Raw genomic sequence first — 21728 nt, forward strand, 5'->3', positions numbered from 1 at the left:
CCTAAGATTTTGTCAACAATCAAATGTATGCAGGCTTGTGTTTTTTTTTTTTTTTTTTTTTTTTAATTACAAATCATAAACAGGTCACCGTGGACTTTAAATAATTAATTATTTATATCAATATAAACATTACAAACTGTTACAAAAATCCATTTCCATCTAGTTTCAATAATCGTTAAACATGTGATATCAGCTGTTATGTGCCCCCAGCTACTTGGCGCCCTAGGCGGTTGCCTAGTTCGCCTGTGTGGACGCGCCGGCCCTGGCACTGATCGATTTGAGATGTTTATTTCAACATAAGCCATTGCTGGTTACACCATATGTCATAAGAAACCTCAATAACGGACGGAAAAAAGTTGAAAATGCAAACACCCAGAAAACGAGCCAAGATCAGCCGACGACTAAAGTTAAAAACGTAGGCAGCACAGACACACATTGAGCTGACAGTGATGAGAGAGTTACAACAAGAACAGAAAGAAGGACAAGAAATGTATTGTTTTGTCTTTATTTGCGGTTCTTGTTCTCGAGTTGGCAGCCCACTGAGTCCGTCTTTGCTGTGATATTTTTTCTGGCCTGTTCAATACATTACGTGTGTTAAAAAGTATCTACTCGGTTGCTATTGAAGTGTTCCAAGAATTCTCAGACATTTCCAGGATTTTCTATTATGTATTTACTGTATAAATTTTTTTGTGAATATTATATTTATTTATGTTACTGATATCTACTGAAAATATATTTTCAAAAAAATTAATCTTAACTTATATCAGTATTAAAAGTTTGGTCCTTGAAATTGTTCTTTTAAACCCTGGAAAGCCCTTCAGAATACAATCAAACTGTGTGCATGAACGCTGAGGCGAGCACCTGGGAAAAACCTTGAAGTGTTGAGGTTTAGAAAACTTGCCTGATGGAACCTGAAGAAGGGGTTTTTCAATATTAAAGCGGGGTAAAATACCTAGGTAATGTTATGTGTAAATATAATAATATAATAAACAATTATTGTTTAAATGATTTTTTCCCATGAAGACTATTCTGGTAACAATAATTTTACCAGTTGAGTGAAAACCACAATAGAGACGATAGAACCTCTATCGGGTTAATTTATGTCTCGTACGATTTTTGACGTGATAACGTCTTATAAATCACTGAACGCCGGCTGCACGCACGGAAAAAGCATGACTCGTCACGTTCCGCCTGAGCCGAGCGTGCAAAGAACCGGCCAACCACCGTGCGAGAAAATCTTCTATAATATCAAAAATGTTAAGGCAGGACTTTTAACTAATTTTTTGTGATTATATTTAAACAAATTGTTTAAATTAAATAACAAATTGTTTAAATTAAATTTGCAAAAAACCGTAAATAATATTTGAAAATTGAAAAGTATGTAATTTTTCATCAATGTTTTCTAATGACGTTATCACGTAAAATTATCGTCCTTGAACCGACTTTACAGACAACCTCCCTTTTTTTTTTTTTTTTTTTTTTTTTTTTTTTTTTTTTTTCGTGACAGATTATAAATTCAAGCAACTGTCGAGTATATCGGTTGAAAAGGAACGTGTTGGCCAGGGCCCGGGGCACAGGAGCTAGCGGCTGTGCAAGGGGGCGGTGTGGTGTGCGCAGACGGGCGGCCGAGCGCGCCCCAGCTTCCAGTGCAGCGGCAGCGGCCTGCGCGCGTGCCGCTTCTCCCCCGACGGCCACCTGCTGGTCACGGCCGGTGACGACGAGCGCGCCAGCGTGTGGGCCGTGGGCACCATGGAGCTGCTCATGTGAGGCCCGGCCCGGCTCGTACACTCGTCCCGTCCCGTGGCTCGTGCATTCGTCCCGTCCTGTGACTCGTACATTCCTCCCGTGGCTCATATATTCTGGAGACCGTTAATAATAATAATATTCATTACTCTTTGCATTATTTATAAGAATTCTACATTAAATTTTGTGTTCGTGTTCCGTATTATAAGTGTAATTGCCACGTGAGAACACATCAATTTCCTCGTTACCGAGGTTAGATGTTCACATCACTGGCGAGTACAGAAAGACTCTCACTTTTTTTTTTTAATTTCTCTATAGATTATTTTCATCCCTGCGTGCTACATGATTAGAATGCTTTTATTTGTTCTGGTTATACGTGTATCACAAAATACTTCTCAGAATACTCTACAATTGTACACAATGTGAGCAAATGTGTTATAAGATTAAGGAAGGTAGCGTATAGTTTCCAACAGTAAACTTAAACACTGCACTCATTTTGGAAGTCGTAAGAATATTCAAAAAAATTTAAATTTAGATAGAATAATTTGATATTCAATTTGTCGTTTCAAATAAATTGATTTTTTTTTTTAAATTATTTGTTAACCAAGAAGCAATAGTGGGCTATATGAAAATTTCTGAATGCGTCTTCTTTATTCATTCATGTTACATACACTCTTTTTCACTAAAAAAAAATTTTGAGAGTAGTAATATGTATGAAGCCAAAAATATTTATTCAGAAATTCAATTTGTTTTTCTGGATCATAGAACACACATATTTTTTTAATACACCTATAACGAATAAGTATGAAGATTTATGTATTTTTCTCTTTTACATATTTACTGTATTTTAAACTTTTTTTTTTTTCTGAAGTGATAACTTTGTTTCAATGTATGGTTAAATTTGATTCGAGGAACGTATTGAATCACAGGCCACCCAGTCGAGACGACTCACAAGTCGGCAAGCAGCCGATGTAAAGTTGGCATTTGCCCGAGTGTGCAGAGGATATTGGAGTCCATCCTGGAGGTCATTGAATTTTTCCCGGTCTCTGCAGTAATACCAGACAAATATTGTAACGTGTGTGCGAGAAGGGTGCGCAACAACAGGGGGGGGGGAAGGGATTTTGCCCCCCCCCCCCCCCTCTGAAACCTTGAAGTGGGGGCAAACGGAGGCCAAAGAAAGTGCTGTGTAATCAATTTTTAGATAATAAAACTGCTTAAATAGCACCATTTTCCACCTTGAAATACAAATTTTCCCGGGGGAGGACCCCCCCCCCCCCCCCCCGCTTCGATAGGGGGGGATCGATGATTCTTTATAAAAAGGTATATTGCCACACCTCTTTGGAAATGTAGTAGTTGCGCCCCTGTGTGCGAGTGGAAGCATGTGACCGGCGCAGGTGCGTGGAGGGCCACAGCGATGCGGTGGTGGGCGCGGCCTTCACGCCGGACAGCCGGCTCCTGGCGACGGCCAGCTCGGACGGCACGGCGCGGCTGTGGTGCGTGGCGCCGTGCTCCGAGGCCTGCCTGCTCACCCAGGAGGAGGCCCACGACCTGGGCGCCCAGAGCTGCGACTTCTCGCCCGCCGAGGGCGTCGCCAGTGAGTCCACTACCGGCTCGGTCTGCACCAGTCGAGAACCCACACTATAGTTTTGTAAATGGTTTGAAGTAGTTACATATTTACAAACCATCTCTCTCTATCTCTCCTCTGTTTATATATATATGTGTGTGTGTGTGTGTGTGTGTGTGTACATACATACATACATACATACATACATACATACATACATACATACATACATACACACACACACACACACACACACATACATACACACACACATATACATATATAGAAATATCACTGTATATCTCTCTGTATATCTTTAGCTCTCTGTCTATATCTTCCTATCTAAATATCTTTACAAAACAGAAGATTAACACACACAATCACACAACACAATCAAACACACAAAAGTAATTTGTAAAAAATACTTTCTTACGTTGTTTCTGTTCCAATCTTAAACTTTGTCTACACACGGCACAGATAACTAACCGAAGTTTGATAAAAGGAAGAAAGGATTGGATTCTATTTTTAAAGCCACGCACTTAGGTGGCGACTGCACGGCTGAAGAATGTGACAGGTGTCAACGGCAAGATGTCTAGTGGCGAGCGAGAGGGGTGGAGATAAAGCAGACAAATAACAAAAGCGCGCTTCAAGCGATGACGCCGTAAATTCCTCAAAAATACCTCGTTATTGCCGTGTTCTCGCTATTACCGTGCTCGCTATAACGAGATTCTTCTGTAAATACAGATATGAAAATAATAAAAAAATTAGCATATACGACACACATGAGCTACCTGAAGTAGGTATAACGTATTATAATAGGCGTACTATAAAAAGGCCATTTTTTTAATCTGTCTAATGCTGAAGTTATAAAGAATTAAAAAAAGTTATTCACATTCATAAAATGGTATTAAGCAGAACTACGTTATTTATGATACTGATGTTATTTACCGTAACTGTTGTTTGTGTGTATTTTCGAAGTGTAGTCAGGTTGGTTGTAACTGAGTGGACGCTGGCGCGCAGGCGCCGGGCTGAGGGACCGGCGGTACCGCTACCTGCTGGCGACGTGCGGCAACGACTCGCTGGTGAAGCTGTGGCGCGTGACGGCGGTGGAGTGCGTGCCCTGGCGCTCCCTGCTCGGGCACGGCGGCAGCGTGATGTGCGTGCGCTTCTCGGCCGTCACGGGCGAGCTGCTGGCCTCCACCGCCACCGACAAGACCGCCCGCCTCTGGAACACGGTGGGTGGCCCTCTGCACGTGTCTGTAGAGAGTCAGTGGAGGAGAGAATAATTACTGCTGAGCGTCTCACCTTTGAATATATATACTGTGTAGAAGTCGCGAGTCCATAGGATTTACTCTACGTTTTTTCACGAGCGTACGATGAGCAGCAGCTTGGGAACTTTGCCGCTGCAGGGCGCTGCCGTAAACGCCCTGTATCATCTTAGGTTGTTATTTGCACGTTAGAGCGCAGCACTGCCTCACCCGTTGTCATTCCCCCGCGCACCCTTTCCCCCCTCCGCCCTGCCGCCGCCGCCGATCATTCACTGCAGCTCGAGGTCGTTCGACGGGAGGAGGGTGGGGAAGGGGTGTTTGAAGAGTTCGACACTTGTTCGCTAGGGACCACCACTAGTTGATGCCCTAGAGATGGTGGCGATTGCGGCGGTGAATTAACCAACTACCTCAAAACCGTATTAGAAATTTTAACCTGGGCTGGCGACTTCTATACAGTATATATATTCAAAGATCTCACTGACGTCTGGTTAGTACAAGACAACACGGCCAGAATGTACTGCTTAGAATGGATTACATGCGGACCGGCATTAAAATGGATTTGATTAATGGAAAATTACGTAAGCGAATATATGTTGCTGAAATATATATATATATATATATTCACATTTAATCACATATAATTATAGTAATAATCTATATGAATAAATATAAAAATATATATGGAAGAATATGCCCTTAAACCAAATAAAAATAAAATAATCAAGAGAATGTAGTGGCTAAAAACGTTAATCGGAATTAAATTAGTAAAAGAAATTACTTCTTGCATACCCCTCTGGGTTTATATCAAGAAGACAAATGTTTAAATATATATATGCCTATTGAATAGGATTAGTGCCAGAATGAGCAGGTGTAGGTGACAAAATGGGAGCCCCTTGAGAAAACCCACCGGCTGCTGCTGTAAGATTGGACCCCGCCGAGAATGAATCTCGGATCGTGTTCGTGGCAGGTTATAAATCGACCGCTCGACTACTGGTGTACGTATGGGAAGGGAAAGGTAAAGACAAACGAGAATGTGTGAGAGAGGATAAGATTGAAAATCAGAAAGATAAAAGGAAAAGGAGAGAGAAGGCAAAATGGGGAGTGAAGTAAATTTCAAGAAAAGAATAATAAAAGAGCAAATTATAGATAAGGATTAAAGGAAAGGGTAGAGAAAATTAGAATAAGTTGTGTAGAAAGAGAAGAGATGGTTACTAAATGTGATTTTTTAATGGCTGTTTTAGATTTTTTTTTTTGTATATTTTTAGCATCACATGGTAAATGAAAACGTGTGTCGCACGACTAATTTGTGCAAGCATGCACTGACTCGGCGGTGAAGCTGAGCTCCGGCTGTGTGCGGAACGTGCAAGGTGGGGAGTGTTTGTGATGGTGTGTGCTTGTGTGCAGTACACGGGCGAGTGTGTTCACGTGCTGGAGGGACACGACAGCCTCGTGACAGCCTGTGCCTTCTCCGGGGACTCCTCCTTGCTGGCCACGGGTGAGTCTCTCCGTCTCCCTCTCTCTCGGACGTCGCCTCTCAAACACAAAGTATAACGTAAATAATGGGTCTGGGTTCCAGAGGATTTTAGCAGAAAAATGTGTTTGTAATCAGTGGCGTAGCCAGGATTTGTGTATGGGGGGTGTTAAGAAGCATGCCCCCACCCCCCGTATTAAAGCGAGGGGTCCGGGTCCCGGGAAAATTTGAATTTTAAGGTGTAAATTAGTGCTATTTTAGTAGTTTTCGGTACTTAAATTTAAATATTGTAATGATAAAGTTTTATTAATTTAATATGAAATTTGTTTGAGTGATGAATAAGAAATTAATTAAAGATTTGGCGCTAGAGGGGGGGGGGGGGATCTTAACCCCTAAACCAACTCTCCCCCCCCCCCCCCTGGTTACGCCCCTGTTTGTAATATCTATGAACTAAAACACTGATTGCCTTGTTACCATTAACAACAGGAATGCGCGAATAAATAGGTTTTTAATATGTAAATATCAGCTCATTTAATCACATTTCTCAAATAGGATATTTTCAAAAAAAATTTCCCTTTTTTTTCATGAAATGGATTAGGTTTTACTGTACTTTGTTGTTAAAAAAAAATTCTGGATCAACATGTAGAGTAGCTTGATCCAAAAAAAAAATAAGATGAATTAAAACTGAAGTGAAAAGTTGATTAGGTTAGCTTAGCTGCGTAAACAGAAATTTTTTCCTTAAATGATTAAATATTTAAACAACCATTTTACTATTACTTGTCTAATTTCCCAGAACCACTACACTACATATCTACCTGTTTATTTCCTTATGAATATTGTTAGAGAGGGGGAAACGGGTTCGTAAGGTTAGCCCAATTAATTTAATACAGTTTTATTTGTTACTCATATTTATATTTCAATTGAATCACCACGATTATTGTCTGCACACAAATCACTAGGCTCAGCAGTGGTTCGCCCCTTACCTCGCACCGGTCCACACACACAGCCTCGCCCCACTCCACACACACAGCCTCGCCCCACTCTGTCACACACGCACGGTCCCGTTGCTCGGCCGCTCGGCCGCTCGCTCTCTTCACTGAACTTGCACTTCACTCCACTCAAACACTTTTGGAACTCCACAGCGGCGGAGGCCGGCGTCGCCGCTTTTATACCAGTTGGCCATTTTTATGGAATGGTCTGGAATGGTTGTGACGTGACGTCACGTCCGAAGCATCCAAAAATGTGCCGGGAGTCGCATCGATCCCCCGTAAGCCCACGGAATTCCCAAGTCACTAAGGGATAGATGACAGGGTGGGGGGATGGAGGCCAGACCGCCCTAATCCTCAACGAACGTCGGTTGCCGTGCGGGGCCTCTGGGCCAGACTACCGCTGGAAAGGCCGCTCAGGTACTGGCACGGGTCGCGGCATTATTTCCCAGTGCGCTTGTAACATTATGTTACGTGATGTGGAAAAAAAAAATTTGTTAATGGGATTCCAATTCTCATTCATACTACTCGAACTCAGTAATCGTGTTCAAGAGTAATTTGCGTATCGTATTGGTATTTGATTGGAACTATTATACATACTCGCACAGGCCTAGTGACAAGAGCTACAGTCACTCGGGGCTGGTGAGTGTGGGTGGTGTCGGGTGTTGCTCAGCAGGGTCACTCGGAGCTGGTGAGTGTGGGTGGTGTCGTGTTGTTGGCCGCACGGGCATGGACAGACACGTGCGTGTTGCAGGCTCCATGGACAAGAGCATCATCCTGTGGGAGCTGCCGCAGCAGCTGGTGTTCCAGAGCCAGGCCGCGGGTCGTCTCCGCGGCCGCAGCAAGAAGGTGTGCTGCGCTCGCTTGCTCTGGGTGACCCGTCCACCAGCACCCCGTATGTCTGCTGCCGACCGACTGCAGTATCTACCCACGTATGGGTCCTTGCGTTCTTGCAGAGTAAAAACAAAACTTCACAGCCGCACATTGCTCGTGAGAATCTTCCATTTTTTTTTTTTGTGTCACGAGTGCACTGAAGAGACAAAAGCAGAACTGCCACACTCATCGTTTTCGGATGGCGCCACCTGGCAGACTGTCTCAGGAGAGGTCCTACAACAGCCCCCTAGCGGCATAATCCTATACTACAAGTACATTATGCTGAACACTTAAATAATTCTTAATACGTTCCTGGTTCTTTGTACACTATGCCGTATGAACTCGGATCCTGTACACACCAGCTAGATTTTCGGCTGGAGTTTTATCGTTCACAAATGTTAGGGACCCTCAATTATGTTTATAGGTTTGAGAATTGTGTGTAGTTCAAGCTTTCTGAGCATTTTGGCTACTTGGTGTGAAAGTCCTTTGATATAAGGAATGAAGGCTTTGCTAGGCATACGCTCCTTCTTTGGTTCTTGTGTATGTAAGACAAACTGGCAGGCCGATCACCGCTAGGGTTAAAGAACATATTTTTGATTATAAACAAAAAAAACCTACGATCAGCCGAAGCAGAACACTCCATGGAAACCGGCCACAGCAGTGAATTAGTCCAATCCAACACCACAACCAACATCCCACAATACAAGAAAAGATACATTCATACAAACATCCATCCGGAGCTAATGTAACTACAGCAGCTTTTAACAAATTTTTGCTTTGCAAAGTCTATTAATACCTTTATTTAATTCTTAGTCTTGTTGTATGCCCAAGTCTATTTTCGTGCCATGTTTTATTTGCCGAGAACCAGTTTTGAAACTTATTCTTTTCTAGTTTTCAATGTCTGTCTTACCCCGCGCAGCTGCTGCTATCTGTGTTTCTGGCAAGAAAAGTTGTGATTATTACAAATTATTTATTATAAAAATGGTCACTTTCTGTGAATAAAGTTATTTTGTTGCAAAATTTTGGTAAAAAAAAAAAATTGTTTAGTTTAAAAATATATCATTTTTAGTCATAATTTTGAACAGATATATCTAGTTGATGAAAATTACTGTTTTATTTAAGAACAATAGTTTTAAGTACAACTATGACCCCTCACAGTTAAATTGGGGGTATTGATTACAGTTTTTTTTGTTATCTCCAACTTTCGTCACTCTCTGTAAAGAAGTTTCACTTCAAAAAGTTGCAAGATGATGGTGTGAGAAGGTGTTGAAGTTGGCCTGTGAGGGTGTTTGTTGACGCCTGAATGCGAGGCTGAGCGCTGGCTGACCGCAGCGACGCTCAGCTGTTGCAGTGGAGCGCGGAGGACGTGAGCCAGTGGCTGGCGGAGCTGGACCTGCCCGAGCTGGCCGGCCGGGTCAGGGGCGCCAACCTGACGGGCCACCGGCTCCTCGCCCTGCCCCCGTCCGAGGTCGCCGCCCTGCTGGACGCTGGTGCGTCCCATGCCACGCCGCGGCAGGGCGACGTCACGTCACACAAATACACCCCTGCCCTTCCTCTTTTGCCCTTTTCTTGACACACTACGAGGTGGCATCAGAGATGAACACTGCCACCCAAGCGGTACTGGCCAGCCGAAAAGATTCTGCATGTCATATCAATCAACAAATATCGTAAATTTTATTGGGAAAAACAGTGCTTAACTGAAATTAGTAGTTTTTTTTTTTTATCACTTATTAGGATTACATGAATTTACAAACATTTCCTAATACCAGTCAATACCTTTAAGCTAAAATTCAATCTGAATATGTACTATGTGATACTAGAAAGCACCAGATTGCATGCATTCAATAAAGTGGTTGGGGGGACTACGGGGTTCCAAAATTAACTATTTTTCAACAGGCTGGATATAAAGTGTGCACCAATTTGAATGTGCGTTTACCTAATCAAATATGCGTATTTAGTTTTATCCGGAATTATTTTTTATAAGGATGACGTGCATGTCAGTATCAACCTTACAATTGTGTGAACTGTCGTAAAAAATAATTGACATCGAATCTTCTAATTGATAAAAAAGAAATTTTAATAAAACACTTTTACAGTTTTTTTTTGATTTAGTGATGATAGTAAGGTTTGATTTACAGTAGAATCCCGCTGATGCGACCCCTCACGGTTTCCAGAAAAACGGACTTATAAACGGAATGGTCGCAATAGAGAATTCGGGCCAATTTTACCCCCCCTCCCTCCCCCCAATTATAAAGTGAATTTGCGTCACGCGAGTTCGGCTATGCTAGCAGGCTGGTTGTTATTTTCGTTCAAAACGTGGCGAAGGAACTTGTGTGGATCAGGTAGAAAACATTCGGCTATAAACGAAAGATATAAGAACAATGCTATCCAGAAATGCTGTGACATGTTTTTGGAGTAGATAATCACAGCGACAGACCGACAGGATGCACTCCCGTCCTTGCCGTCAGCGATGTTTATTTTGACAGCTCAAGCAATTATCTTTTCCAAGTCCCTTCACAGCGTAAAAAAAAGAGAAAAACACGTGTGAACGGGTAAATGAGGGGAAGGAGAGCGGAACTGCTGGCTGCGCACGCATCTACTCGCCAGTCGCCACTGTCTGGCGGCGGCGCGCGAGCGTGTGCGAGGCTGGCGACCAGCAGCATCGTTAGCTAGCGAGAGTGTGACGGTAAATGTCGACCTTGAACTTGCACTTCCGCTTACTGCAGGTCTCGCCCTCTTCACTTTCTTTATCTTATCTCTCACGCACACTTGAAGTACCTAATACGTCGCGCCCCTCAAATTTTTCAATTGCAAATTGCTGCCTTCCTTCTGTACTGCATTTATAATTTCTGCTCTCTTTTTAAGAATCGTGAAGAGAGTAGACTTCGGAATGCCATATTTCTGTGCTATCTTCGTCTTGGAAATTGTTTTCTTATCCACTTGCTGGATAATCTCATAATTTTTCATTAGCGACAAACTGGCTCGCTTTATACTCATTTTCACTAATCCACGAGTCCGTGTAAATTGAAAAACCAGTCACAATCGTCAAACGGGACTGGGACCGGGATGGCAATAGACGTGCGCGTAGATGCTATCAGGTGATGCGCGCAGTTTACCGGTATTGGGTAGCATGACAGTCTAGAGGGGTGGTATCTATTTTTAGCCGTCTTTTGTATGCCTGCCTGCTTACAGTACAGCGCTCGCCAAGATAAACGTGTACACACAGCGCCCAACAAAGTGTAACAGACTTGTTTTTCGGCCGATTTTACTCAAATTTTCGACTTTATCTGCTCATATTTTTCACGGTTTCTCAAAAAACGGTCGTATAAACGGAATGGACGCATCAGAGGGGGCTCGCATCGGCGGGATTCTACTGTACTTATATGGGAGTGTAAAATAGGATTTTTTTGTAATTTTTAATTCGCAATACAATGCTTGATAATCACTATCAGTTATTGTTTTTGTCCAATGGAAGTAGGCAGTCAGCAGTGACATTGAGTAATAAGTACACTGCTTTCTCTACACCCACTGAATATACCTAATCCTGAAATATTTGAGAACTTGGGTCATCTAACTATCTGAAAAGCATTCCAACTGAAACGTGACTTAACCAGAAGCATCTTTTTAAAAAAAATTTAAGTTTAAATTCTTAAAACATTTACTATTTCTGACTTGTTCTTTCCAAAAACATATAAAAACAAATATTTATCAAAATAACTGTTAAAACTATGAGAATTTTTTTTATGTCCTTTCATGAAAGTAGTTATTAAAAAAAAACTACAAATTAACAGTTTTAAGCATAATTTTAAATTAATGACCTGTAAGGAAACACATGTAAATAATAATTGATTCAGAGAAGGCCCGTTTACTGTGCAAAAACTGGTGTTCAATCGTCCTGTAGGCTCTGTAGGCTGGTTTACTGCGAAGACTCCTGCATGTATTCAATGATTTGCTCATTTGTTTGAATATGGTATGCTAACAGACATAGGATTTTTATTTATTTATTTATTTATTTATTTAAAAAATAATGAAACGTTAAGTTTAATTTTGATTTGATGTACTACATAGCTATTTTCTTGAACTGGTAATGAAATGTTACACTTACACTGACATTCGTAGTTTTCTCATCTGAAAGACTATAACTGTAATAATACTGTCAGACCACTAATTTATGGTCTCATAAAATTGAACAAGAAGTAAATTTTAAAAAAAATATTGAATATTTTCATAGTTATAGTTAGGAAACAATAACAAGCCGGGTGGTATCAGCAGGGGCGCAAAAACAGGGGGGGGGGGGAGGGGGGGCAAGGGTATTTTGCCCCCCGTCTGAAAGCTTGAAGTGGGGGCAAATGGGGGCAAAGAAAGTGCGGTGTAATCAATTTTTAGATAATAAAACTGCTAAAATAGCACCATTTACCACCTTGAAATACAAATTTTCCCGGGGGAGGACCTCCGGACCCCCCGTTTCAATAGGGGGGGATCGATGATTCTTTATAAAAAGGTATATTGCCCCCCCTTTGGAAATTTAGTTGCTGCGCCCCTGGGTGTCAGTGTGGTAACACTGGAGGGATGCTGGTTGCCCGCAGGCGACGCAGACGTGCAGCGCAAGCTGAGCCTGCACCTGTTCTGGCTGAAGAAGGGCGACGCAGACGTCCTGGAGCTGCCGGCTGACGTCGCTCTGCCCCACGAGTTCCTGTGCCCCATCACGCACGAGCTCATGAGGGACCCTGTCACCTGCTCCGGTAAAGGCCCGTCTACAATAGCAATGTCCTAAACTGTGTCCGAAGGACACTCGTTGCTGATTGGTCCATGTGACCCTCTGACGTCATGCCATGCGTCAAGTGGGCGAAGGTCCGAACCTACCTGGTCCGAAGACATTTGTCAATTTGAACATTTGTCCCAATCTGTGTACTTCGGACACAGAAAAAGAACAGAACACACTCACGATATTTGAATTTCCGGTTCCCGTTTGAAAACGTGGTGTGTGTTTTTGATATGGAAGGAAATGGAAGGCGTTGTAATTGAAGAAGAGCAAGACGACATTTAAATTAGTGCTGTTCGATTGCTGTAATATGAGTTCATTTTTTAGCATTTACATTTGCCACTTTGCCTTACTGAATAAATATATAAAATTGAACTCCCACAACTTTCAAAAGTTCAATCTCAAACTACAAAGCATCAAAACAAAAAACAAAAACATTTTGTTTGCCACATTGACTGCTCTCTGGTAGCAACTTTAGAAATCAATACATTCGGACATCGGACATCGCAATTGTGGACGGGGCAGTTTTCGGTGAGACAATGTGACTAATGTCACTCATATTCGGATAAGGACACGGACCACTCACAGGTTCGGACTATTGTAGACGGGCCTTAACGCCCCGCCTCGGTCCCTGTCGTCTGGACCCGATTGGCGAGACGCACGGGGACGAGATTGCGTCGAGAATTGCGATGAAACCCTATCAAACAACGCCGAAAGCCATGCCAGTGTACCATATAACACCAAAAATGCAACTGACATAATGAAATTATTTAGAATTATAACCAAACTTGACTTAAATCACAAAAATTTAATCTCGTAATATATAAAGTTCAGTGAACGTCATTTATTAAGCATGAAGTTTGAGGAGCCTGCATCTCATATTAGTTACTCGTTATTACATTCCTGGTGTTTCTATATTTTTAAAACACACAATCACTCTGTGATATATATATTTCTACTCTCAAAAGTCGTGATTATTACAAATTATTAATTATAAAAAATGGTCACTTTCGGTGAATAAAACAAGTTATTTTGTAGCAAACTTTTGGTAATTGTTTGTTTAAAAATTAATCAATTTTGTCATAATTTTGAACACATATATATCTAGTTGATGAAAATTACTGTTTTATTTAAGAACAATAGTTTTAAGTACAACTATGACCCCTCACAGTTAAATCGGGCATACTGAGTTTGCGTTGCTACAGATTAAACTTGTCAATAGTACCTATATAAATTAATAAAACATGTCAAGAATTCGTCAGAAACACATGCTTGTTAATTATTGAGATTAGTACCCAACACAAATTAATTTCAACCACTATCCCGGTAAATCAGTTTATATTTACCTGCTGTAAACCAGTCTCCCCTCGAAACTCGTTGCTAGCTGTATCTCCGTGTGCCCCGCCCCAGAGACGTGTGGGTGTACGTCGGAGCTCGCGTGACGCGTGTTCCAGACGGCTTCACGTACGAGCGGGCGGCCATCAACGAGTGGTTCATGAGCGGCAAGTTCTCCAGCCCGATGACCAACGCCACGCTCACGGACACCTCCTGCGCGGCGAACGTGCGCCTGCACGCCGCCATCTGCCAGTTCCTGTACGGCGAAGACGAGCCGTGAAGCCATCGCCCACTGTCTCCCGCTGGTTGTGAAGTACTCTGTACGTTAGCACCCTCAAAGGACTGCACTACGGCGGAGAGTCATCAAGTGTCACAAAATAACTTGCAACGATAATCACATCAAAACTACTATTACCGTATTTACTCGTGTATAGCGCGCACCACGATTTTTGCAACAAATACCAAAAAAAAAATTATAATTTTTTGCCCCAAAAAAATAATTTTACTAACATTTTGTGGTACCTGTTAAGTAATTACTTATGAAACAAATGATTATTTAAATTGATGTGTAGTGATGTGTCAGGAAACTACTTAAATTAAATACTCTTCCACCTGAAAGCGAAACTTTTGTGGCACACTGTACCATCTGAAACGACACGGGGGCAAGCTAAACTCTGCTGTGTAGACGGAAGATAATGAAGCGCTGTATCGTCACAACTGGTACAGAGCGGGAGGGAGGGAGGGAGGGAGGCAGGCAGGAACGGGACTACGACCATCAAGTAACCTTGACAGTTGACAGGACTAAACACCACCACTCCCGTCACCGTTGCGCCGAGGACTAGATGACTCACCTCGCGCCCGCACGTGTGTGTGTGTGTGTGTGAAAGAGAGGCCTTGTTGCTTGTGCGTATGTGTGGGGTCACCCATCACCCGGCAGTTAACGACTAACACTCCTCCTCCCCACCTCCCCCCTTCAACTTTTTTTTTCGGTGTATAGCGTGCATCCTTGATTTTTTTCCTTTACTTGAGGGAAAAAAGGGCGTGCTATACACGAGTATACAGTGAAACCTCATTAATACATACCTGAAGGGGAGTAAAATATTTCAGTTTGTAATAACGAGGTTCATATTAATGAGGTTCTTGAGCCAATAGGTAGAATAAGAACTCGATAAGAAATATTGAATTCCTACATGTCAGAGCACTAAAAATGTGGAATATTATTATTGTAATAGAAGCCAGATATTGACATGCACACTAACAAAATACACTTAGAAGCAATTTTAATAAAATATACTATAACAGACTGATAATTAGTATACATATACGTATGTATGTATTCTTATTTAATTTGTTTCCAAAGTTTTGACAAAAATGATTAACATTTACCGTACAGTTAATTGCTGTTGAGTGTATAGCAATTCTTATGCAAAGTATGCAAGATATATTTACATAGGTTTAAAAAAATCATTAATTTTTTTCTGGACACACTTATCTCTGTAAATATCATTTACAGCAGAACATATCTTCTCAAATCCTGCAATCAAGTCAATTGGCACATCACTTGCAGCAAGTACATTTTTCAGTGTACGCAAAGCACTGATTGTGTCACTTTTGCTTGGAAGTTTATGCACTACCTCACCATTGTCGTCATCACCATCATTATCCTGACTTGTACCACCCTCACAAAGTGACTGTACAGCGTCAGCCCTTGGTGTTTCCTGTAATCCTCGTGAACCAACAAGATCTTCTGCAGTTAATCTTGCACTGGTGTACACACTGTCATCAATATGAACAAACTCATTGAAGTCATTATCAACTTGCACATGTTCTTTTAACTCTTGCCAATCCTCTAAAGGTTGATCACAGTCAGGTTCTTCAACAGTTTGCTGGCCAAAACCACTTTTTGCAAAGCAATGCACAATTGTCTTTTGGCTGATGCTGTCCCACGACATGGCTATACTGCGGATAGCATCCAAAACTGACCATCTAGGAAGCTCAGTCTTTCCTTTTTCACACTGCCTGATAAGGTATTTCACCAAGCGCTGTCTGTAGTTTCTTTTGAAGCACTGTATTATACCTTGGTCAAGTTGTTGTGTCACACTTGTTGTATTTGGTAGCAAGAAGAGTAAGGTAATGTTTTCCAACTTCATACCATGAGCAGTATGTGCAGCACAGTTGTCCAACAATAACAAAATTTTGCGATTTAGAGTCGCCATTTTCCTGTCCAATTTTAACAACCACAACTGGAAAATTTTTGTGGTGACCCAAGCCTTACTGTTTGCCTCGTATCTACTGGCAGGTTTTTTGCTGCAAGATCTTTGAAACATCTTGGCTTGGCAGACTTGCCAATAACCAAGGGTTGAAGTTTAGTACTGCCATCATGATTACAACATAGTAAAACTGTAAGACGAACTTTACTGTGTTTACCGCCATGGCAGTTTTCACCTTTTACGGTTAGAGTTTTATTGGGCAACAGATTGTAAAAAAGCCCTGTTTCATCCATATTAAACACATCTTGTGGTGCAAATTTAATTACGATGGTCTGTACTGACTGAAGCCAGTCACTCGTTGCTGTTTGGTCGACAGCTGCAGATTCGCCACAAATGGTTTTTGTGGCCAAATTATGCCTATCTTTGAAGCGTTGAAGCCATCCGTTGCTGCAATGGAAATCATCAATTCTGAGTTGCAGTGCCAGCTGATCAGCCTTTTCTTGGATAATAGGCCCGGAAATTGGAACTCTGGCGGCGCGCATCTGATGAAACCACTCCAGCAGTTTGGCCTCTAATTCGGAATGTTTACCGACGCGCATCCTTTTCTTAGTTTGATTACTACCTTTCCTGACCGCTTCTTCTATTTTATCTGCTTGTTTTAGAATTGTACTTACGGTTGATTTTGATATACCAAACTCTTCAGAAAGTTCTGTTTTCGTTTTTTCACCCTGACGAACTGAATTTATTATCTTAATTTTCGTCTTCAATGCAATTTCCTTGCGTTTACGTTTTGCCTCCATTTTTATGTGTGTACGTACAAATTCTAAAGTGTAATAAAATTCTCACGAGATAATTCACTTAAACTTTCATTACAACGTACACAAATATTAAACGGGTTAGGCGTAATATATATTTTGATATTATTGGTCCGGCACAGATTCATGTATACAAAGGAAGTACAAAATCGAACATAAATACAATCCCACGTGAAGTTCGATATATCGAATATTGTACAAACGCGAGTGATTTCTGAACATATCGAACACACGAACGAGTGATTTTGAAAACATAAGAGTTAAAAACACACTTTGGACACTCAGGCGGGGCCGTATCTTTGTGGTAATCTTTGGTTCGTATTAAACGGTAAACATGACTGTTTGTTTATATGGAAGGGAATTGTTATTGTTCGCTATACATAATAACGAGAATTTCGTATTAACCAAACAAATCTTCATTGTGTTTAAAGGGCATATTTCACGGGGAAATAGTAATAGGTAATATTAACGAGTCGTTCGTAATAAGCGGGATGATATTAACGAGGTTTCACTGTATACGGTTTATCCCTACATAATCTCCACCAATATTTACGCACACATACCATCATTTTTATCAATGCCAAATACAGACTGCATTAAAATTTTTTTGGGTTCCTGTCTCTCATAAACATTTTGACTTTATGTTGCCCCTCTACCTCACAAATCATCGCGCACCAACATTTTTTGAAACTGAATGATGCATGCGTTCTTGCTATCTAGTCAACATCAAAAACAATGTCATAAGGCTGGATGATGCTATCAGTCATTTGACGTTCTTGGAAAGTGCTTGCTTCTGCTTTTTTAGGATGCATCACATTAATTTCTGACTTTCTTAATGACGCCCCGATAAAATTTACATCACATTGTGTTGCTGAACGTGCGTAAGATCCCTCACGGACGGCCTCTACGCAGTACGGAGTTCCGCGCGACGGATCCAGCGTGTACGTACTTGTCCACGGTGATGATAATAAACAGAAGCATTTTCGGATCTACGTTCATGTGACAACTCTGCATAAGTACCCACAGTTCCACGGTTTTACTTGTATTTTAGATACACTCTGTAACATTACTGTAAGATTTCATTAATGAATTTTCAAGGGACTTAAAATTTTAGGCTTATTAAATAAGAAGATCTGAAAAAGGTCTAATCATAACCGTATTTACCCGCAAAGGAGTTGCTCCAGCGAATGGTTTGCACCTTTAATTTAGGGCATGAAAATATTAACATTTTCACCGTAAGGGTCGTCCTCGAATAGGGTCTGTCTTCACTAGAGTTCCATGGATGCAAGTGAAGTCTGTGTTCCGTGTCTCAGCTTATTAGCACGTAAGAAATACAGCACTGATGTAGACACTAGTTCTTCTGTGTCTGTTTACTAGGGGTTGAGGGGGGGGGGGGGGGGTCAGGCCCAGAAATTCAGTTATTGCTTGAAGTTGTCTTTTCTTAGACATTTTTGCTTGAGCTGTTCGCAGTGTCAGCGCTCAATGTATAGATTACAAAAGACTTGTTTTGAAGCATAGCCCTCGCCTCATTAACACATTCCTGTGAGATGTTGTAGGAAGTTATTCGAAGAAGCTCACATCCAACTGCTGGAGGTTGAGTTTATGGAAAGATTGGTTTGTACGAGAAGCAGCGGCATTAGCAGCTCGTGGCACATTGCTGTTATGTCATGTCTGTTCCAGCACATAAGGACACTAGCTTTGTTCAGAATTGCTTTCATGCCAAAAACAAACAAAAAAATAAGTAAGGGGTGCAGTGGAGTATAGTTGCTTTATGCTTTTTGCTTTTTGTATTCACACTGCAAATACTATATTGTAATTTTTGCTGCTTTCCTATATTTCGCTTGAAATAGGTAACAAGTTTTAGGTTGCATAAGTTAAAAAAATATTGACCTAGCAACCATTAAGTGCTGCTGAAAAATTTTTGTAGACAAAATATCCCCCCTTCTTGCCCTCAATATAAATTTCAGGTAACGCCCCTTGATTATGTTTCGTACGACCGAGCAACCAGCCGTGATACGTCGCCAACTTCACTTCTCGTCCAAGCACTCTGCGCAACACAGCCACTCGACCAGTGTTGCTTGGACTGGCACAAACGCTACAGGCAGAATAAACTGCAATTTGTCTTTGTTGGACCAGTCTGTAAACTTCTAGCTTTCCTGTGTCAGTTTCTTCTGTAAAGCAGTTTAAACGAGAGTCAAAATAAAGTAGTTTGGCTTCTGGGTTGTAGCCGTGTCATCGACGTTTCGATCGACATTGCATTCGCCATCATCAGGGTAGCGATCCTGAGGTTATTACAAGTTGTTCTCGCCTGAGAGGAGTGTTTCCCTATTAGCTGCAGCTGTGGGCCAATCACAGCCTTCCTTTCGTCTAGAAATATTTATTAAATGAGAGTCAGTATTCGGATTGAATTTGTGAATGCTTCACTCACCAAGAATTCAGTTGTACGTGAAGTTCGGTCATTAACTACCATTCCTCCTCCCCACATCTTATCTTCCCTTCCTTTAGCTTCACTTCTCGAGAATCCCCATTGTTTCTGTGCAGAAAACATGTGTTGGAAATTATGCTTTAGTGAAATGTATGTATAATTCTTAGCAGTAACACATTCAGGAATTTGTAAAAAAAAACAATAGACACTAAAAAATGGTAGCATTATGTGTGAAGTGTATAAGTTATTACTGGTTCATAGGTTTGTTTGTCCAATTTAAAACTGTATTTTTATCTTTAGTGATACTGATACATAATCACAAAAAAATATATTGACGTAAGACATTTATGTTTACAGCTTACACCAAAGCACATCAGTGATACCAAGTGACGATATTCTAAATTTGGTTTGTGATAATATTTGTTGTGTGGAATCACGATATTTTCTGTAAGAGTATTTTTGCACATCATTGTGGGTTGGGTGTTGTCAATTAAAATTGTTTTTGAGGTTGGTAACAGTTTTCGTCTTACATATCTTTTTTTGTATACATTTTTATAGCAGATGTCTTTTTGTAAATCCTAACCATCACCTTAAATAAGAATCACATAAAGTAATGAATTTTGGTCAATGTTGGCAGAGGCCTAAAATTAATAACAAACTTAAAAATGTATTTAATAATTCATCTGATAAATACTTATTATGTATGCAGTTGTTATTCATATAGAAAAATAGATGTTAGTGTGTTGTAGACACATTTTTACAGACATATTTATCATTAGAAAAAAAAAATAGTTTCAGTGACATTTATATTGCCTGTTTGTATAGCCTAATATAAACCTCAAAATGATATTGCAATTTTGTTTCTGTATAAACTGTATAAATTAATGATAATATATTGCAGCAATGGATTTTGCACTATGTAGCAGCATGCAAGATTTCAACAAGAACTTTTATTATTGCTATTTAATGGAAAATATAAATTTTACTTTTGTGTGAAGGGATAAAGGATATTATGTGATGTATTGGCATTATATACCTATGTTATGTATGTTTTATATGTACTACTTTAATTCTAAACTAAATAATTACTAAATTTGACTTTATTATTGTTAAAAATTTTGTTGATAGCTCATACCTTCATTACTAGGTAAAATAAAGTTGAAACTGCAGATATTCTGTCTTATAAAAGTATTGACCGCCAAATATTTTTGAGGAGTTATTTGTTCTTACACAGAAAAGTCATAATTTTTTGTAAGAATTTTTATGTTGTGTACAAGAGGTCAAAAAGCTGGAGTAAAAAATTAATTTGTTCAAAGTAAGCAACTTTTTTTTTTCCTTAATGGTTAAAACCACATAGGTACATATATGAATATTCATACCTGCTAAATAAAACCGTATTCGACACTTTATGTGTAATTAATATAATTTATTTGTTGATAAGTGACGCAATTCTGTGTTTTGTATTTTGTCATTATGTCTTTTTTTTTTTTCTATGATGGAAAAATGATGTGTATGATTTTCACTTTGTTTCTTAAACAGTACCTAACTTAAAATGGTACGAGAATAATCCAGTTTTGTCATGACATTTTACTAGCGTGACATAGCCACACTTGTGGATTGACGTTTCTCGGGAATAGGCAGGGGGAGATATACATTTATTATGATTTTTAATTTTACTTTTTAGAAGTATTTATACCATGTTTGTTCAGGTTTGTTAAGATACATGTTATTACTCATTTTTCTAACGATTTATACTTTTTATTTGTGTAAATTACTGTTAACTTTATGAAGCAATAAAGCTAGACTTTCACTCTGAACTGCTAACTCCTGTGGGTGAAAATTCACTTGTTACTACGTCATCTATTGGCCCTGCAGGCACCACAGGTAGCCTCCAGATTATCTGTGGTAATGACCGGCAAGGGGTCCACAGATAACCTAAAATAACAGTTAAAGCAATGTCAAGGAAAAATGTGACAAGTTTTATTTTATTCTGGTTTAATTCAGCCCACTGTTCTGGATCTTCCTCATCCCTCTTCCTAGACTCTGCCTTCGAAACGTCATGTCTGTTACCAACGTTTTTATATTTCCAAATTATACTAATGCAGACCTTTAAATTTTATGGGCATGGACATGACATTAATACTTAAACTTGTTTTCTTCTACTTTGATGTAGTCTCGCAGAAAACTACTTGATTCAAGCTACCTGGAACACATCCTCAACTTTCACAGCTAACCAATGCACAGACATTACAGCTTTTAACGTACGGTGGTGGCAG

At 40.4% G+C, this 21728-nt stretch overlaps 1 protein-coding gene across 1 annotated transcript in view; it reads left to right on the forward strand.

Annotated features, from left to right (window-relative positions):
* Nucleotides 1-21269, forward strand: part of LOC134539798 (WD repeat, SAM and U-box domain-containing protein 1-like) — a 36060-nt gene extending 14791 nt beyond the window's left edge. The window contains exons 10-17 of the mRNA XM_063382066.1: nt 1618-1763; nt 3138-3337; nt 4328-4542; nt 5980-6070; nt 7787-7881; nt 9248-9395; nt 12492-12647; nt 14122-21269. Coding sequence (XP_063238136.1) covers nt 1618-1763; nt 3138-3337; nt 4328-4542; nt 5980-6070; nt 7787-7881; nt 9248-9395; nt 12492-12647; nt 14122-14282 — 1212 coding nt within the window. The 3' untranslated portion in view covers nt 14283-21269. The remainder of the gene's footprint in view (nt 1-1617; nt 1764-3137; nt 3338-4327; nt 4543-5979; nt 6071-7786; nt 7882-9247; nt 9396-12491; nt 12648-14121) is intronic.
* Nucleotides 21270-21728: the final 459 nt, after the last annotated feature.

Source organism: Bacillus rossius, chromosome 16 (assembly GCF_032445375.1).
Source record: "Bacillus rossius redtenbacheri isolate Brsri chromosome 16, Brsri_v3, whole genome shotgun sequence".
Taxonomy (NCBI): Eukaryota; Metazoa; Arthropoda; class Insecta; order Phasmatodea; family Bacillidae; genus Bacillus; species Bacillus rossius.